The following is a 21,283-nucleotide window of genomic DNA, read 5'->3' as shown; positions in this document are numbered from 1 at the left end:
ACTTTATCAACTTTTATCATACTAAATTAACAAATTTTGGAACCACAATGAAATAAAACACGGCCATTAAATTCCGTAATATTGAATACCCATTTTTTTTGTATTCAAAATAAAGGTATATTTAAAAACTATTATTTTTTAATTCAGTGTTTTTTACGTAATGTAGAGTTGTTAATAACATGATTCATTCATTCAGTTTTTTAAAACAAACATGCTGTTGTTAAGTCAGTCAAATTTTAAAAATCTATAATTATTTATTATGAGATAATTGCATGAATAAAAGCATAAAAATAATTAAAGTTACAAAATCCTGTCATATAACGACTCCGAACTACCTATTTACTTTAATATCACAGAATATTAAATTATTTTAGGAGATATGTAATCTATATAATTGAAAACGTAGGAATTGCTACAAATCTCTGAAACATGTTTGGTGGGTAGCTACAAACATAAATTCAGCAGTGGCACACCTGAAATCTCACTGCTTACCTCACAGAAAGGTTTATATTAAAATAAGCAAAATACAAACAAAAATGCAACAAGGCATTTGAAACCGAGCTTAAATTAAAAATATAATTTTTAAATTCAATTAGATTACTTATGTAGGATCAGAAATACAGATATGAACTGACTTGCGAAACTCGACTTGCAAAACACATAGTTTGTCTATGGAATATGAATCGAAAAACTATAAAAATAGTTTTGCCATTACTTTCGCACAATAAATACGACAGCTATCAATGATTACAAGTTGTATTTAAAATACCTGTTTGACAAAAATTTTTTCAATAAAAATTTGATTTTAATGCAAAAAAATTGGTTGTCTGTAAAGTCGGTTTACGGACGATAGTTTAACGTGACAATGTCATAACAAAACATAGATGAAATGATTGCATACTTTTATGAATAAAATTGAATCATTTTTATTTTAATAATAAAAGAATAAATACTTGAAATTATACTAGTAATCAGATTTTTATAATGCAAGAATAATTAACCTTTATTGCCGAAATTGTTGTTGTAATAACCAATGAAAACCACATTAACTTTTCACTTCACTTAATAAACAGTCGACGAAACAGTTCACGTGTAGATGTAAGATTTGTGCTGCCGCTGTCTTTCTTCTCCTCGGACGCATAGGCCAATCGAGTGGAAGAGAGATATGTAGATGCGGCGCAAGCGTACAATGAGCGTAACGGGACACAGCGTAACGGAAAAATGTGCGTAACGGGACACCGCGTAACGGAACAATGTGTGTAACGGGACACTTTTTCGTGCGTGCAGCCTGCGTTCATTGATTTATTAGACTTTGTCACATCAAAAAATATTACCAATATTATTTTCTCTAAAAAATTATTACTGTATCCTATATCATAACTTATCATAACTGTTTCATTATGTATCACAACTGGTTAATATTAAAATAAAAATCATTACATTTCTAAAGTAACAATTTAAAATTTAAACAATTTAAAGTAATTATTATTTAAAGTAACAATATTATTTTCAGCGTTTTCACATAGCTATATCAGAATAACACGGCAATATTCTAGGAAGTTATATACATGTAAAAAGTGATAATCAAGGGAATAGCTCGTCGGGTCTAATTTTCGTGTCGTGTGGAGAATGGCTTTGCGAGCTAATAACTATAAGTTATCTGACCGCCCGCAAGGTGCAGGTACATTAGTGTTAATCGATACCACTTATAACTTGAGACATCACAGGAGTCCGTACCCTCTTCAAGCACAAAGCAGCGTGATTACTTCAGAACTGTTTCCTACAATGTAGTAAATGTTGGATCAATAATTACTATACCAAGAAGGAAGCTTTGCTCCTGGGTTCTAACCACACCGAAGGCGAAATGTTTGGTAGATAAATTCAAGATAGATGTATACTGCTGTAGGAGACAGCCATTCTGAAGATGATCAATACAATATCGACGGAAACGTCGGAAACGCTTCCGCCCTAGATGCTCTAAAGCCCATAACCTCACACAATGACCGCCAAAAATTTGGACTCGTTATTAATAAGAAGAACTTTATAGCTATCGTGTCTACCTGTTATGTTCATTTTTTAATGAGAACTTTTTTTATGAACGTAACTAAGGTTTCAATATTCTGGCAATTACATTGCAGGGTTACATCCAGTAAGCGTTCCGCAAATTTGAGCTAGGTTTTGACTGGCCAATTAGGGCTGTGCGTAGCTTAGACTGAGTGAATCAATCGAAGCTATTTTTAATATTCTATTTGACTTCGGTAGGAAGTTTACTATTCGTTTTATTTAAAACTTTGGTTGCGATGCAAAGCTTTGCATCTGGTGTAAAGCTTTGCATTTGTTGCAAAGCTTTAAATCATTGAAGACTAAGATTCGCTCATAATATATATATTTTTTGGTGTTGTATAGATTTTTCTTGAATAAATTTGGTTACTTAAAAAATATGGCACTCAGTTTTATTTTATGAATCGACAATATTAATATTATTTATAGTTATTTTACAATCTTTATGGAATTATGTTATACATAGGACTTAATTGGTTAAACACTTTGTATGTTCAAACATTACAGACGTTAAAAGATTTTTTATTACTTCAATCCTGTATTTTATTATATAAGTGTATTACAGCTTCACCGAAAACAATACTCCTAAATTCGATTCGATATTACCTTCGCTTGAAAAAAAAAAAAGAGATTTGGACACAAAATTTAACGTATAATTCTTAAAAAATAATGCAGAGCGTGATAAATATACACGAAAATTGTGTTTCCAAATACAGTACTTGATGCGAATCACACGAAGTTTCCGCACTCGCCATTAGAATTCATTACATCAACTACTGAAACGTTTGATTAGCAAGACCAAAAATTTTAACTACGAGGGTTTATATATATATATATATATATATATATATATATATATATATATATATATATATACATACACACACACAAACACGTATAAGATCCATTTGATCATTACAAAAATAAACCTGTGAGAAAAAAAATATTTGGCAGTTTTTATTTACAACAAATCTACTTAATTTTTTCCGCGTGGTTGCCATTCAATTCTAAGTACTTTTCGTAATGCTGAACCAGTTTCTTTAACCCCTCTTCATACACGTTCGCAGCCAGGGAATTATAGCGTGGCTACCCGCAATGCAGACTAGTGAAGCGGGAATCTTCCATACAGGGGCATTTATCGTAGCACCCCATACCCAGAGACGATTAAGCCGATGTCATATTCGCGAGTCACACCCCCGGCAGGTATGACCTTGTACTGGGGTTGCTGGCGAGTATCGTCTCAGGGTCTGGGACGCTGCGAACCATTGCCCCTGTGGGCGGGCTTCCCGCTTTACTCGTCTGCACTGCGAGTAGCCACTCTTCCTGGCGCGTGACTCCTCCTGCTCGCTTCGGCGATCCGAGTAGACTGGCTGCTGGTTGCTGCTGCTCGCTGTTTGCTAGACTGTCTTTGAAGATGATGCCGCGGCGAGTACGCACGGTCCGTCGTCAAGCTGACGACTAGGAACTCAATACTGCCGTTCGTTGTCAACTGCCGTTAATTCCCAGGCAGCGAACTTCTATGCAGAGGGGTTAAAGAAACTACTGCAGCTTTACGAAAAGTTACTTAGAACTGAATGGTGATTATGTGGAAAAGTGAATTAGATACTTAGTAAACTAAAACTGTAAATAAAAAGCTTTCACGCTAGTATAATTTTTTTTATGTCCAAACGGACCTTATAAAAAAAATTGGTTGTCTGTAAAGTCGGTTTACGGACGATAGTTTAACGTGATAACGTCATAACAAAACATTGATGAAATGATTGCATACTTTTATGAATAAAATTGAATCATTTAAATTTAATAATTAAATAATAAATACTTGAAATTATACTAGTAATCAGATTTTTATAATGCAAGAATAATTAACCTTTATTGCCGAAATTGTTGTAATAAGCAATGAAAACCACATTAACAATTAATTTTAAAAACTGGCGTTTAGCTATAAAGTTTGAACATAATTATGAACAAGTTTTCATATAAATAAATTGTAATAAAATATCTATCATCAATTATATGAATCACCATAATTTTTAAAGTCAATTGTAATATAACCTATTATTACTGAACTCGTCGACAGATGCTACTTTTGTAATAATAAAAGAATAAATACTTGAAATTATATGAGTAATCAGATTTTTAAAATGCAAGAATAATTAACCTTTATATCCTAAATTATTGTTGTAATAAGCAATGAAAACCACATGAACTTTTCGTTTAAATATAATTATGAACAAGTTTTCATATAAATAATCTGTAATCAAATATCTAACATAACATATTATTACTGCACTCGCCGACAGATGCTACTTTTTTTAATAATAAAAGAATAAATACTTTAAATTATACTAGTATTCAGATTTTTAAAATGCAAGAATAATTAACCTTTATTGCCGAAATTGTTGTTGTAATAAGCAATGAAAACCACAGATTAAAATTCGTTGAGAATATTTTACGTTTCTGTCTTCCAGTGCTCAAAATGATATGCAATTGTGGCCCCGGGTACGAAATTTTATTTAAAATTCATTAATAATAACGCCCCTCGCGATAAACAAAGGAAATTATGTATTAACGAGCGCCTGGTTCCCGCGTCAGCTAATATATAGCACGATTCGTTCGGTTCGCGTCCGTCACCGTAGATGGCAGCACCGTAGTGGAATAATATTATTTCGTTTTTATAATACTATTTTATAACAAGTACGCATCCCAAATACACCAAACTTATTTATAATGTGTTACAATATTTTTTAAAACATTGTGCAAAAGATCCCGGGTGTAATTTGAATTATTATGTGTAACTGTAAAACACCATTGTTCGTTAAAAACGTATTTGAAAATATAACATTACTTTTAAATAACCGTACCGATTGTGCTGAAAATCGGTGGACGATCGTTAAATTATATAATATTAATAATTCAAACGACGAAAAAATGATTGAAAAGTCAAATCGATTGTTGTTCCAATCGAGTGGAAGAGAGATACGGCGCATGCGTACAATGAGCGTAACGGGACACATCCGTAGTGGGACAATGTGCGTTACGGGTCACTTTTTCGTGCGTGCAGCCGGCGTTCATCGATTTATTAGACGTTGTCACGTCAAAAACCCTTGTATATAATCAAACGTCTCCGATAAAAGTGAAAAAATAGTTGAAAAATTACTAAACCCCGTCTATGGACCTGATTTTCTACAAATATTTTTTTATTAATATACTGCTCATCTTACATACTTAAAAAAAATTAAACAGTTAAATCAAGAATGTTATTTTTGGCTTTGTGAACATTGGTTCGCGCAATCCGCCACAGATGGCAGCATCGTGGTTGCACACTACTTCCGTTTCATACACGAAACCACTCCTACAAAATTCCGTACAGCGAGGATTAAGATGTTACACATAAAAACGAGCCTAGTTGCAGTAACGACATGTGATTATGTTTTTTAAGTATATTTCAGTGACGTTGTTTCAGAGCGGGACGCATCGCAACGTCAACAACTGTTCGTACTTGCGCCGTCACAGGCAAAGTCCTGGTACGTCCTACACTTCCTTTTTTTTTTGTCCTGCTAAATCCTTCCCCCTCCCCCCTCTTCGCCGCCATAACCTCTCTTGCTGCTCGTTGCGAACTCCGGCAGTGTGAATAATTCCCGGGCCGCTCCGGCTAAGCCGGCTCTAAGCCACCGCCCCTGCGTTCCGCAACCCGCCACGCAGCGCAGCAGCTACACGGTTCCCCCTCCCCTCCCAACCGCCCCGTGTAGTTCGGCTCCCAGGGACGAAGCGCAGAGTTCCGCCTGATAAAAGCGCCCCGCGGAATTCATTAGGCACAAAGAGAAAACGCAATTAACCGACGCTTTTCTTAATTACTTTTTGGTCAAATATGAGATAAAACCAGGGGGGGGGGGGAGAAGCGGAGGAATTAAAATGTTATCGCCCGCGAGGAAAAGAGGGCGGAGCGATGTTCTTTTCTCCCCTCTCCACAAAACCCCCCAAAATCTCTCCACCAGAAATACTCATGCTTAATTCTCCGAGGGGACAGCTCTTAAGGGGTGGAAGGAAAAGAGGGGGATATTTCTCTCCGAGGGAACTTGGGCGGCTATCTACCGGGTTCTTGCAAGCGTGAAGGAATTTGCCGCTTCGAGATATACCGAATTAGCCCCCCCCCCCCCCCCCTTCGCCGGTTTGTGTTTTTGTGTCTCCGAGCGCGGTCGAGGAAATATCGGAAACCTATGAACATTACTTTTTTTTCCTTCCTTTCTTTTCTCGTCCCACCCATTCCGCGGTAGAACTTCAATTAGAGTCCAAGGAAAAAGGTTAAATGGTTCGGACGAGAAGGATAAGTCACCTGGTTTGTTCTGGACAGCTTTAATCGATACTTTGAAGGGTGTGAAAGACCAAAGTGTTTGAGTGCGAAGCGGCGTAAAGAAATAACGACTCGTTTGGTTGTAGTATCACACGAATGGTTTAAATTTAAATTTTTCAACCATACTCGTTTGTGAGAAGATTTTATTTAGAAAACTGTGGTTTAGTATATTATGGTTTGGTTTAAGTAGTTATTTTTCCTTTAACTGGAAATTATATATGAATTTGGACGTTTTAGTATTTTTTAAAAAGGAGCATTTATGTTATAAACACAATAAAACGATAGATCAAAGAATGGTAATTTTTTACTTGAGTGGAAAAAATTATATATGTACATATATCATTGCCATAAATAAATTAAAGTTCGAGGGATACCAAAAAAAAAATACGAGTGCTTTTTCAATTCACTTCTTAAGCTCTTTCTAAATTTTCAGTTTTTTTTTTTTTCAAGTTCATCCGAGACTGCAGAGGAAATCTGTTGGTTCGCTGCAAACGTTTATTGTGTGTTCGCAAAATACAATGAGCTTAACTCGCTCATTGCCTTTGGTTTTTGATTTAACGTACATCCTTTATAGTTACTAATATATAGGTTTTAAAATTTGATTAGCGTCTCGGCAACAGCAAAATATTTTGGAGTCGGAAAAACACAGCAACCCAGTTCAAGGAAACTCATACCTGTAAACCTGTGTAGCGCTTTCGGGAATAAAGGAAAATTTTAATCGGGATTTGAACCCGGGTCACCTAGTCCTATGATAAAAGCATGACTGTGTCAGGGTCCACATGGATGGAACGGGGCTGACACTAGTATACCCTAGGGACAGACCTGTCGTTCCGGTCAGCCTGAATAATGCGTGAGGTGATACGAGATGGGGTATGGGTAGAGACCGGAAAAATTCGTGAATTCATTTCGCGATAGGCTAAAATACAAATAGTTTATACATCAGTGCTGCCTCTGCTATTGGCTCACAACTCACCTGGATGACTCTGAGCCAATGAGAAACACTCAACCAAAGCTGTATCGAATCACAGGCTGATACGTTGGGACGTCTCACAAGACAGCAGCCAATGAGTGGGTGAAATTTGACCGTGTGTACGTAGAACTATGGAGTTCATCCTACAGGTCATTGAACCCGCGAATTTTTCCGGTCCCTAGGTATGGGACAGCGGCGGAATGAATTGTTTGGGATAAAAGGGAGTACCCCGAGGAAACCCACAGGCATCGTAAACGTCCACCACGTTTCCTATTGCGAAATATACGGTTTTTACCCCGCCGGTAACTCAACCCGGATCACTTAAGTGGTAGACGAGTGTTATAGGTACTAGACCACCGTGCCTCCATATTTAACTTACTGTTAAATAACTACACCCAAATATAGATAGTTTATAAAACTTTCAGTTCAATAATTTCTAACTTTATTTATTAAAAAAAAGTACAACACATTTTTAAAATATGTTGTCATATAAAAATTACTTCTATAGAACATTTTTCTTTTCGAAAAGTCATTTCAATAAAACAGCAATCTGAAAAGTAAAATTTTTTTATTGTCACTTTTTTACATGTTTTTTTATGTAACAACATAACTAAATTTATTTGCAGACAACCTGTACAACATATGATTAGCATGATAGACCGAGTAGATCGTAAAGTGAACTTGGTAGAGATGTTTGAAGAGGATAAGAAGGAAATGTAAGTGTCCGTTTCTTCATCCTCCCTATCGTGTCGTTCTCTTGGGATCTTCTAAGCGTCTGGCATGAACCCCAACTGCGAGACAGAGCGAGTTGCGGCGTGAGATCATGTTGAGCCGTGATAACGCTTATCATTTGTGTTTTATGTAGCTGTCAGCATAAGAGAAAATTAGAAAGTTCCCGCAGAAACAAACGCTATGTTTACAAGTGTTTATTGTTTTCAATAATTTACGAAATATGTAAAGTATATTATTCAAAATAATAAATTCCTGAAAACTGAGAATACATTATATTTTATCGTAAATTTATAAGTTTCGTGTGTTTCATTTAAGGCAGAGCTTTGGTTGGGGATACTTTAACAACCAAAATGTATGTACCAACTAGCTAGTAATAAGTTAAAAAATTTGCTTAAAGGAAGTAATAAAAACCAGTTACTTCAGTTACTTCCTTTTTGAAATTAATCAACTGAATTATTTTCAAAAATATTTTGTTTACATAAATTTTTATATTTGTTTGTGATGATATAGGCCTACTTCCTTTCAAACAAATAATAAAATAAGATGTTGTTTTGCGGGCAAGGAAATATAGAAGCGTGTATAAAAATAATTAAGCTTATATTTATTTGCCCGTGAGATACCATCAATTTAGTTCTGTCGATGAGATAAAAATCCATTCTTACTTTTAAATTAGTTTCCTTTTTTGGTAGGAAACGGGAAAACAGCTTTAAGTTAGTAAAACTAAATATCAAGTTATGAAAGATATTCCGCTAAAAATCTGTGAATCAATACTAATTGTTACATTGACTTAAATTTCACCTGTGTAAAAATAATATTTTACAGATTTAACAGTGATTTATAGTGACCCGATGTACTTGAAGATGTACCTGAAAAATTGGCGTTTATATTTGGTGACAAAATAGAATTCATATTGGTATATATGTTAACAACATCTTTCATTGGGTTATAGTTGATAAACGGTTGATAAACTCTGAAGGAGTTATTTAAATTATTTAAAACTGCTAGATATTACTCACTCGTTCAGCATGATTCTTGAAGCAGGTAAATACTTCCATTCCAGCTCCACATTTTTCATCGCCACTGCCCACTGTAAAACAAACATTCTGTAGTGAGCCTGATTTGTTTTGACAATTGTTTTTCTTATACGTTTATTTTTCTGTCTACATATATTTATTCTCTGAATGGAGTTCACGTGCCTAATTATATTGTAGATTGCTAAATTGTATTACTTAATTCTCAATATTTAGTCATTAAAACGAAGGTGATAAGTTTTTACTGACTAAAATTTAAAACTGTAAAATATATGTCACTGTTTTATGTCACGCATTAATTATACCAGAAAACCAATTTTCATAATATTAATTTATGATATTTTCCGATATAAAATTTATCTTATATATTCAACTTCGGTTTCATCATCTTCGGAAAGGTTTTTGCTAAGTTCTAGCCTAGATAATGGAAAGAATGTTGGTAATTAATATAAAAATGAAATGCATAATATATATATTTAAAACGAGATTATCTGGGCCAAAATTTAGGGTTGGAAATAGTGGAGAAAGCCTGATCAGCGATCCAGTACCTACGGCCCCATTTATATGAGTTAAATCTCAGAGAAGGATATTTGAGCCAACGGCATTGAAGAGCATTTTTGCTTCGCGGGAAACCAAGTCTGGAAAATAAAATATTACATACGTATGTAAGTGCAAGATGCAGAAAAAACTGTAAAAATATTTACTGTGGAAAATAAATTATTAAAACAGTTTAAAAAAATAGAAAACATCACAAAATAAACGCCCCTGCATTTATAAAAGTGACCGAAACAACCACAGATTTACTGACTGTATGCTCACATCCTTAAACAACACAACTAGGACAGCAAAAATGGTCACAGCAGCTGAAATCTCCATACGCTTGTTAATGAGTACAACACATTGGATACATAACATGTGAACACAGGCTTTTAACGACGAAACAGTTGCGACGTTTCGGAAACTACGATATTTTCCGATGTCAGACAGTCACAATACTGATAATGAAATAAGTACTAATTAAACGAAATTATATATCATTATACATTTTTGGAATTTTTATGTCAGAAAATAATTAATATATTAATATTAAATAATTAAAATATTATTAATACCTATTTTAATATTTTACTGCTAACTTGTTTTCATTGGATATTTTTTGTGCTGAAAAAAAAACTTTGAGGACTTTAAACGAAGTACTTCCTGCGCATGAGTACACCGTATTTCTAATTTGTAAATTTAAATTAAAATAACTGTGTCACTTCAAAATATTGTCCGCAGTAATACTGGGTTCGGATTATTACCCTGTCATTTATGCTTTGTGTTGCCCCAGTACCTTCAATAGTTAAAGTTTTTTTGCAAACCGTTCAAATAATAGCTTTCCAGTGTTAACTGCAGGCATTAATAAACATAATAAAACAGATTTAAATTCCCATTATAGAATATTAGATTGTCTTTTCCATTTTAAAAAAAATGCCAGAATGAAACATGAATTAAAATATAAAATTATGCGCCAATTTTAGTAACAAACACTCAGTATCATCTCGAGAAACGTATTTCACATGTGCAAACAGCCAAGTTTTGTGCAAAAATTAACAATATATTTCCGGTAGTATTACCAACTGGTTTCTAAAGGTATATTTTGTAAAAGTAAAGAAATTTTTTTTCTTTGTACCTGTACGCGGCAGGATCGTCTCTGAGCGAGAATCTCGTGCCCATTTACATTTGTTGCGTTTTCTGAATCACCAGAGTCGTTTTAAATTAGGTTCCCTTTAGTTTCAAAAGTGTTTTCTTATCTTTTATCATAAATCTGCTCCACTTGCTTTCCGGAGCGCGATCTGAGGAAGCGATGATGGCACGTGCTCTTACCTGCTTCATTTCGCTTCTCCTTGTTTTATCAAATATTTAAAAGTGGGGAGGAAACGAGGCAGGTATGCGAGTGTGACCTACGCTCTTACTGTTCCCTCTCCTTCACTCTCTTTCTCGCCCTCTTGAAAACACAGAGGCGCCAGCTAGCAAACGCACTCCGTGTAATTGAGGCTAAGAGCTGTTTCTGTGACGAGGTAAATGGCGTGACTGCATTCGGAAGCAATGGTTTTCATAAAAAAAAATAATCCAAATTTTTTTTAGCAACTGTGTGTTTTAGCTACCGGTTTAGTTAAGGTAAGTATTCCCATTTAAATTGTCTTTGTATACTTAGGTGATTTAAGATCGAGCATGAAGTTACTCATAGTATTGTGAAGACTTGTTATTATATTAAATTTTTATATACATCTTTAAAGTACATTAACTTCTCAGCCTTATGCCGCATAAGTTAGTAAATTACGCCAATAAGCTGATCACCCATGCTCGGTGACCTAATTAATTATGGCTGACGCTTAATTGACATCGGGGGTCATCAAATACGATGAGGGTAATGAGATGAAAGTACTCCTGAAACAAGAGTAGGAGTGAAGTACGAGGTGGTGTCGGTGTCGGTGTCAGCCATCTTGGATTATGATGTCACGGCAGCCATATTGAATGACCAGGAATTTGACCCCGACGGCCATCTTGGATTCCACCATCTGGGATTCCAGAACATCGCACTTTTCGTTACACCCGCCATCTTGGACATGTATGACGTCATCGTTGCACTTTTAGTTTCGCTCTCCATCTTTGATTCTATAATTTTGCAATTTTCGTTACGGCCGCCACCTTTAATACTATTGTCACGCCTGCCATTTTGGATCTGACATCACACTTTTTTCGATTCTGACATCTATCCTCCATCTTGTTTAAGTCTGATGGAGCCCGCCATCTTGGATGACGTCACTTCCATCAGCTTTATTTTTTTTCTGTTCCGTTGGAAGCCGCCATCTTGGATACCGATATCTTTGTTTCTGCGGTTAGTTCCTAGAGAGCGCCAGCATAGCTCTGTCAGGTTAGATTCCACACACAAGTCAATGTATTTTGTTTAGAGGCTGCTACGACATCTTACCTTCTTTGAATTATTCATGCATTGCGGAAGATTGATTTAAAACATGTACATTCACACTTGCTGGTGTTCACTGACTGTCATAGAGAATCCACAAGAATGAACAAGAAATATTAATACATAAACACACAGAAAAAAACATGCCAAAATCAACCAATGCGTTCACAAATTTTACTTCGACTGATTTTGGCTTGTTTTTATGTGTATTTGTGAATCCAACTTTCTTGTCAAATTTTGTTGTTCCTCGATGACGTTGAAACCGCATGTGCGTATGTTCGTAAAAAATGTTTTAAATAAGTTTACCGTCTGTCCAGATTGCATATTTGGTCTTAAAAATTTCAGATTTTTTTTCCATTATTTTATTCAATGTAAAGCCTATTTAAATGTATAATTACATACACTTTTAGCTGTTTCCAAATAATAACGTTTATTTAATATTGCCTTACTTTAAAATCTTTAGGCTGTCCTCCGAACTTTTTTTTCACAACATAACAGATAGTAAAAATGGACTTAAGTGGTACCCTATTTTGGCCATGATATGGTAGTGAAAGCTAAATTATAGCTGTAACTATAATTTGACCATTTATCGGTGGCTGATTAAAATTAAAGGTAATGTACATTAATGCTGTAATCTTATGACTGTTCCATAGCTCGCCCTGGCCAGTAATAAACATGGAGTAACATTATGGCTGAGAAATAAATAGATTAACTTTGATTTTGGCCAAATGGCACTCGTGAAGGTTTTGAGTGTGGAGCTTTGATTGAGCGGAAATAACACGCGAAATATTCGCGACTTTGAATAGATTTACCTTCCCCTTCGCATATGTCCAACAGCTCTCCCATCTTGCTCTGTATGTCAGGCTGCTCGGCAGTGTATTTCTGCACTATCGCCTTCGCGTGCGCTGCGTTGAATGCTCCGTTCTCCATCTACAGATATAAAAAAATGGGTGCGTGTGCTTATGTACGCGCGTTAGAATTTATACTTACTTGGCGTAATAACAAACCATTTTAAATTTTGCATGCAAATAATTAATACAAATGAAATAATAAAAGTACTATAGTGATATAATTTTATTTCCTTCTAATTCGTTAATTTTAATTAATTATAAAATAAATATACTATAATTTATAATCCAAATAAACTATATATAAGGGAAAATAACCTACCTTATATAAATACAGTTGAAAATGTTTATAAACATTATTTACATTACTAATATTAAGAACAATTTTTTTTTTATATGGATCAGTATTTATCCATCACTAAAGTATACGATTGAAAAGCACATAATATAAGTTTTATTTATATACAACCTTTTTCATTTTGTCCATTTTTGTTACATGCTGCGCGCGCATCGTAAAAAAATTCATTTTCGTCATTTTTTTTGTAATATTTTAGTAATTTAATAAATACCATTTTTATCACTAATATTCACAGCAAATAAATGTTTTAATCACCAATGTTCAATATCAATCACGAAAGTATAAGATGTAAAAGCGCACGTGGGATTTTTATTTGTATGTAGCCTTCTTCTTAGTACGTGGCCTTTTTTTTTTTTTTTTTTTTTTTTCATTCTGTAAGAATTTCGTTGCATGGTGCGCGCGCATCATAAAAATTAACTCATAATTTATTTTATTATAACGCACCTGAAGAAGTATAACTTCAATAAAGTACAATTGTTAAGCATATAATCATGTAGAATCATTGAGTTAATATATTCCCATGATTTTAGCAGTTTTTATAGAATATTTAATTTAGAAACCGGGTGAACAGAAGAAAAAAAATTTGAACTACATTTTATCTGAACAGTTGCTTGTTCCTTTCTTTTATTCATGCCAGTGTGCTAATATATAGCAGAGCTCACTTAACTGCACTTTCAAATGAAATTAAGAAAAAAAAGAGCTCAGCTTTTTTGGAACGTTTTAAAATCACAAATGAAAAACATAATAGTAAGAAAATATTATTTGGCTCTGTTTTATGGTTGAATGAATTTTTGTTTGCTTTTTTTATTTTTTGTTTTCATTTTGTAAGAAACATGAAAAAAAATATTATTATTTTTTAATTTGGCTCAGTCATTTGATGACGCTACTGTAATTAATACTTACTGTCCGGGCACCAGAATATTTTAATGGCTGAGTGCACGAGAAAAATTAGTTAAAAACGGAGACTTAATACATCAAGAAAGTAAACGAGAGCTATTCTTTTTTAATAAATGAACATATGATCACAACCAAGACAAATTATTAATTACCAAAATATTTTTTCAACCTGTCATCAGTTGACTACGTGACAATAATTTGAATGAAGAACGCTTAAGAAATGTTTACAATTAGGGAGTTGAAAATTACCATAAAGTAAAAACTCTTTTCATTGATATTATTTGTTATTTTTCAACTATGAAACTTCGTAGAGAATATTGATTAAATTTGCTACAACTCTCGTACCATAGACCTTAGTAAAATATTTTTTTTTCATAGGTAAAATGCAATTTATCAAATAACAAAAAGGTGTTTTTTTTTTGCAACACCGATTGTTGAAAGCAACTGGTTTGTTTAAAAATGCTTTATATTAATACATAAAAGTTTCTAAGTTTCTAAGTTAAATCCATAACCTTTTCAAACATTATTTTACGTGAGTAAATAAAACTCTTTTTTTTTGCTGCAGTGCCATTGTTCTCTTCATAATATTCTTATTATTTGACGTAGGAATATAAATAAGTAAAAATTAGTAAAAACTAATGAGTAAAAAATTGAAGAAAATATTTAACTAGAACCCCGGAAATTTTGCCGATTGATTTGCAGACAAGCTAAAATTCTCAGTGCTGTGTACTCTCTACCAATGTTTGATTTTACACTGGGAGATTATTGATTGTGTAACTTCTCCTTGTTTTGGTAGAGTCGTGATGAATCACTCACTCTACTGTCAGCTGGTAGTGGACTGGTCCACAGTCGAAGAGAGGAGTGACGAAGTATCAAGGGTCAATCAACCAACCAGTTGAAGTTTATAAATTTTTGCAGTCTACCTTGCGACCAAATTGACTTATCAAATATCCATGCCTCTAGTTTTACTAATAGAATAAAGACAGTGTGAACTTTTTAAATAATATATAACTGAAAACATTTTCATGGAAATTAATCTTAAATCTAGAAGTCGTTAATAGTCACCATAACCTACAGTAAATTATAATTTAAAAATGAGTTTTCACTTACAATTCCTAGTTTCTCGAACATACACGTAAGGAAGCACTGAAACAGAAAATAAAACAGCGAGTGGTTAGTTAAATTGCATTAGTGTCGTGTTGCGTCGATGAAATTATTGTGCAATATTCGTGGCAATTGTGTTGCTGGCAGGCCACACTCGACGTCTAGCAAACAATGTTCCAAAGGATAAGCTTTTGCTAAAGTCAGGTATGGGGTTATAATTCTTAAATTTGCTAAAAAACGTAAGTAATTAAGTAAACAAGAAGGTGGATTACTCTTAAATATACAACTTTCAAGAAAAAATTAAATTTAAGTTAACTTTTGTTAAAAAGAAAAATCTCTTTCAAAATATTAATTTTACGTCTCATATGTTGTGGCTTTATTCTTACTCTATAACTCATAACTTTAAAAAACCTTCTTAATTAAAAAGTTTCAAAAAATGTAAGTTTACCAAAATAAATAAGGGGTGATCTGCTGAAAAATAGTCAAAATACTTACTTCTAAGAAAAAGAAAGTGTTAATACCTAATACATGCTCAACGATGGTAGAAACAGGGCATACAATCATAGCTTCTTTTGGAACTTACCACTCCATTTGGACTTTTTGGTGCTTCATGTTTGTGCAGTAACTCAGCGTCCTCTGAAGAAAAAAAATTAAATAATGTCAACACTCCTACTTTATACCCATGTCTTATTTTGATATTTTAATTATTTTGTGTTACGAATGACCTTCCACTGTGATTTTTAGTAGTCTTAGGTAACAGGTAGATAACCAATATAGATAATTTTTCACGTATTATTATTTACAAATAGGGAACTGAAAAATTAGCAGTTTTTTTTTGTGATAACAAATATCGCTTACACGTTTCACTCATGTTGGCGATGGTTGTGGGTTTTATAGTGATCTCCAACGCGTCTCAAATTTACAAGCATGGATTTCATACCAACAATGTTATGGAGCTCACAACTATGTTTAAGATGTTTTCTAAAGCCTCTTGGTGTAACAACGAGAATACATTTATATATTTTATTAATAAAACTCACCTTCTGTAATAGGATAAACTTCTTCACACTGAGTAGCTAATCCATGAATAATTGCGTGCATTTCCTCTTCCGTTATTGCCTGCAAACATCCATTTCACATGTTATTTTTCATGCTCTTCATAACATATGTATTATGCTTTTTATTTAAAAGTGTATTAAATTATTACAGTATTTAATTAATTGAAAGATGCTTACATGTAAATAGGCAATTAATTTTGTTTTCTTTGATTGTTATGACGATCGTCTCAGTGGAAGAAGACTTACATATTGACTTATTTAATAATCTGAACCTTGCTATTCCTGACACTGGTTTATAACATTACGTATTCCGATCGGGAATTTTACCCCTGAACTATTTATACACGAGTGTGCTTATGAAAATTCGCGTGTCTATCGGGTTTATAAACCGGCATAGCTGAGAAATGATGAACCTAACATTGTCAAGCATGATTTTCAAAAATATTTTATTTCTTAAAATAGAATAAATACCATGCAATGTGATTTTCCTCTAATTAAGGCCATAATATTTCTCAAAAGTATTTGATCTTAATTTCTGATGAACTATCAAAAACGCGTATGCAATTGACTTTAATTTATAAACGAACCTTTAAAACTAATTTCCATATTCATAACTTCAAAAAGGACACTCTAAATTACAAATTTCATTCCTTATTCAACCCCCTTAGGTAAATAATTGTCAAAAAAAATCGTTTCTTAGTGTTCACCTAAGTTATATAATGAACTCCTATAAAAAAAGTTCATACATCTAGACCCACCTGTTTAAGCTCTGCTTTGTGTGTCAGTCAATCAGTGTTAAGAATTCGATTAAGTAGATGAATTTTTAAGCTAACACAATGTGAATACGCGAAATTTTTTTCCAGGCTCCAGCCATAATTCCTCCGCGCCAGCGACTGTATCAATAATATTTGCAGAGTGAGCTGTTTGCACCGAGACATGGGTCGCGACACTTCTGTCCAGCTAGCCTAGCCTACCACCACCCCTCCCGTACCTGCACTCCTTAAAGGTGGGATCGTTAGTCGACTTAACAGAAGCTGTTTCCGAGCCAGGATAATGCGACCAGTGCAAAACCACAGAACAGACTCGGAAAAAATTACCCCCCCCCCCCCCCAGAAAAAAATTCCTTCATGAGATCTAAGAACTAGCACAGGGTTTCACAGGTACAGAGAGCATGACCACACATGGCTGAAAAATCCATGTCACGCTGTCTAATGATCGCTTCCAACACCTGCCAACATGTCGTGTCAAATAAAGTTGGGAGATTTTGACGTCACAGAAAACGTCTCCAACGCAGCCATGTTTATTTCCTCAAGTTGGGTGACTTGAGCTTCCATTAAATATTTCGCAAATAGGACAGGTTAAAAAAAAAATTGTTGCGTGTTTTATGCGATCAGCAAATTAAAATCGTGCCTATCTAAATCGAAATTACATCAGTTCCACCACAACGAATCTTTAAAATGGGCGATTTAAGAGTTCAGAAAAGTAAAATAACCAAAATAATGATAATATGAATGTCGTGTGTGAAGTAATTTTATGTGTAAAAAATAAATTATGTTTTAATAACTTTAAAGATCACTCACAGTTTGTCGCAATTATCGATAATTCAGGTGTAAAATATCGATAATTCGATATCTAATTTTATTAGCGATATTTATATATCGATATTTAGTTCCGATAGTATTGAATATGATAAAAAAATATTTTTGAAGTAAAAAACAAACATTTTATTTAATTTATTATCTATAATTTGGTAGAAATAATAATAACATGATAATCTGAAGTCTTCGGAAAGAATAAATTATTATTCAACATTATTATTTTATTAATTACTTATTCTTCATATTCCTCTTTCCTAGATATTTGTTGGCTTCTTTTTCGCTTAACATTTCCAGAAGTCTATAAAAATGACAATCCATGAAAATTACTTAAAGATTAAATAAAAGTCAGAGAAAATCTCTATCTAAACATATAGACATTTATTAATGAATAATCAAAATTTGAAAAAAATTAAAATTAGTTGTATTCACCTTTGTTAGAAAGAGCTAAAATTGGAATAGGGAAATAATGCCATTATATTAACTTAGAAATGTTAATAACAAAACGTAACATTTACTTGGATAATAATATTATGATAAGTACATAAATTTGCATATTTTAAGAAATCGATATATTGAAAAAATATATATTTTTCAAGCCGATGTATCGAAAAAAATATCGATTTTCAGGTCGATATATCGAATTAATCGATATTTTCTGGTCGATATTTTATAGGTATCGATGTGATCCGAGCGATACATCGACGTGCCAGGCACTGAGCGGCAGCGGAGGACTCACCACGGAGAGCGCTGCGCAGGCAGCCAGCACGAGGAGGATGGCCTGTCGAGACATGTCTGCAGCGCGGGCGGGTTGTAGCCTGTCGCCGCGCGCTGTAGTTCTTATACCGCGCTCACGCCGCGACCTTGGCGGGCAAGGCGCTCTGTCCACGACACACACAGGGCTGTCATTAGAGTGTGGCGTGTTCGCGCATGGCTGCTGGCGAAAAATCCCGCGTCTTACGCAAATAGTAATTCATGCCTTTTTTCTCTTTCTTCTTTTTTTCCCCTTTCTTCTGCAGAATACTACATTCGTGAACGTCTGTTGCTTCCTGGTAGAGCGGACGTCGAAAAAAAAAAATCAGTACGCGCGTATTCTCGTTCCTTGAATTACTCATGCAGTGGAGAATTTCTAATTATAATACCATTTCTTGGACATAAGCCAATGTAGTGTTGTACTGTTTTTCATTGAAATTTTTTTTAAAAAAGGCAATAAAGGATTAAAACTGAATACATAAACCCACAGAGAACAAGTCTAAATCAGCTGGTGTCAAACAGATAAACCCAAAGATGAACCTAGACAGGTGTTATGTACAGCAGAACGATGACAGCACAGACGAACGAACACATTCAAACTAAAACATCAGACAGCACAAAAATTCCGTGGAAGGAATTCAGTCATGAAAAAAAATTGTTTGTCTGTAAAGTCGGTTTACGGACGATAGTTTAACGTGCCAACGTCATAACTAGAGACCTGCAAAATTCGTGGGTTCAATGACCTCCAGGATAGACACTACTACACTCTATACACTCGGGCAAATGCCACTTGTTCATTGGCTGCTGACTTGTGAGTCGTCTCGACTGAGTGTCTGTGATTCGACACTTCTTTGAGCGAGGATCTCTAATTGGCCCTCATTACTCCAGATTAACAGTGAATCAGTGGTAGAAGCAGCGCTAAGGTATAATTATTTGAATTGTAGCATATCACGTATTAATGAATCCGCGAATTTCGCAGGTCTCTAGTCATAACAAAACATTAATGAATTGATTGCATACTTTTATGAATAAAATTGAATAATTTTTATTGAATTATCACTATTTTGTATGGAACAAAGGAGTGAAATGAAATCTACAATTTAATTTATAAATTTACTTTTATTTGCACTCATTAATTCAAATATGTTTATTACTTTAACGAACAGATTATTTTAACTATAACTTTTATACAAAGAAGGAGTGAAATGAAATATACAATTTAATTGATAAATTTACTTTTATTTTCACTCATTAATTCAAATATTTTCGGTCTCTCACTCTGTAAGCTTACTCTGAAAATTACGATTTGCAGGGTAAGTGATAGCTTGAACACAATTCTATAGGGAGACAACTTACCCAAGCTGCACTACTCTATAACCATATGTAACAACAGAGTAACTAGTGAAAAGGTAACATAAATATGCACACAACTAATGAGGCAAGTTGGTAAAACATACAATAATCAGTAAGAAATTAGAACTCATTTTATTTGAATGCAATCCAAACAACGTGAAAATCTATAAGCATGTAATAAAATTAATAAAATAATATGAAAATAATAATACTTGAAAATACTCCAACTTCCTTAATAAAAATCGGGATATGATACCTGAATTAGCGTGACCGTTAATCGGTGTGCACATGTACCAAAAGTTTGTAAAATTTATAATAATAATCTCAGGGTTAAATTTTAATGCTGCTATAGTCGGTAGACTCATAAGATACTACACTCAAGACCACTAGACCTGAGTGTGCAGTGTGCTGAACATTGTCGATTATTCCGTGGAAACAAATCACTAGTGCCATTACAATTAATATTACTTTAGTTATTGCACTTAAATGGGTCAAAATATTCAGATTACAACTCGATATTATGCCGTTAATATATTATACAGCGATGGCGTCACTTGGATTACAATTATTAAAGCCTAAAATGGCGTACCTTTTTATGCTGAATAAATCGTAAACATATGTAACTCAGGTGTATGTATCCTTGATATATACAACTCAATAATAAAGATATACTTCATATTGTTTCAACTGTAATAACATTCCGCCGAAATTACTGGACTCACACACTAACAAAACCAACTTCGGTCACAGCCAAAAATCTCTTTTTTTTAAAAAACAAAAAACTTACTTTTTCCTATATATTTTAATTCCCATGATGCAACGGGCCAGCGGCACTTCCGGGTTCACACGATCTTAGAAGGCCGCGCTGCTAGGCAGCGGCCAAACACATCATGCCAATTAAAATTATAAGAAAAAACATGACAACACGAGTTAAATTAAAGAAAATAATAAAAATTAATTAAATGCTTAACATAATTGAAAAAAAATAACAAATAAAAAAACTCCACAAATATTTACGTTGCCGCCAAGTAAACAAACAATATTTACTAACTTACAGTAACCATGGCAACTAGAATCAAAGAAATCAAAATAAACAACTTTGACACCTGATAATACTCTGTACCCTTACAATATATTTATTACTTTAACGAACCGATTGTTTTAACTATAAAGTTTATACATTTTTGCTATTTAACTTCTTCAG

The 21,283-nt window shown here is 33.8% G+C and overlaps 1 protein-coding gene across 1 annotated transcript; it reads right to left on the bottom strand.

Moving 5' to 3' along the window:
* Nucleotides 1-7,933: 7,933 nt before the first annotated feature.
* On the bottom strand, nt 7,934-18,867 carry LOC134534111 (uncharacterized). The gene is made up of 7 exons (XM_063372172.1): nt 18,713-18,867; nt 16,361-16,439; nt 15,904-15,956; nt 15,327-15,362; nt 12,926-13,043; nt 9,131-9,201; nt 7,934-8,173 (listed from the first exon to the last, which is right to left on the bottom strand). Exons 1-7 carry the CDS (start codon nt 18,764-18,766, stop codon nt 8,150-8,152), a joined length of 435 nt encoding a protein of 144 aa, XP_063228242.1. The 5' UTR covers nt 18,767-18,867; the 3' UTR covers nt 7,934-8,149.
* Between the last annotated feature and the right edge of the window lie 2,416 nt (nt 18,868-21,283).

Source organism: Bacillus rossius, chromosome 7, assembly GCF_032445375.1.
Source record: "Bacillus rossius redtenbacheri isolate Brsri chromosome 7, Brsri_v3, whole genome shotgun sequence".
NCBI classification, from domain to species: domain Eukaryota; kingdom Metazoa; phylum Arthropoda; class Insecta; order Phasmatodea; family Bacillidae; genus Bacillus; species Bacillus rossius.
Note: the sequence above shows the minus strand (reverse complement) of the source record. Positions and strands in the feature narration are given on the sequence as shown.

Excerpts from the sequence above, each read along its gene's own strand:
- LOC134534111 (XM_063372172.1), bottom strand. The coding sequence starts at position 18,766 with ATGTCTCGACAGGCCATCCTCCTCGTGCTGGCTGCCTGCGCAGCGCTC. Across the intron at positions 16,440-18,712 it reads CCTGCGCAGCGCTCTCCGTG|GCAATAACGGAAGAGGAAAT; the intron begins GTGAGTCCTCCG and ends GGATGTTTGCAG. Across the intron at positions 15,363-15,903 it reads CAAAAAGTCCAAATGGAGTG|TGCTTCCTTACGTGTATGTT; the intron begins GTAAGTTCCAAA and ends TTTCTGTTTCAG.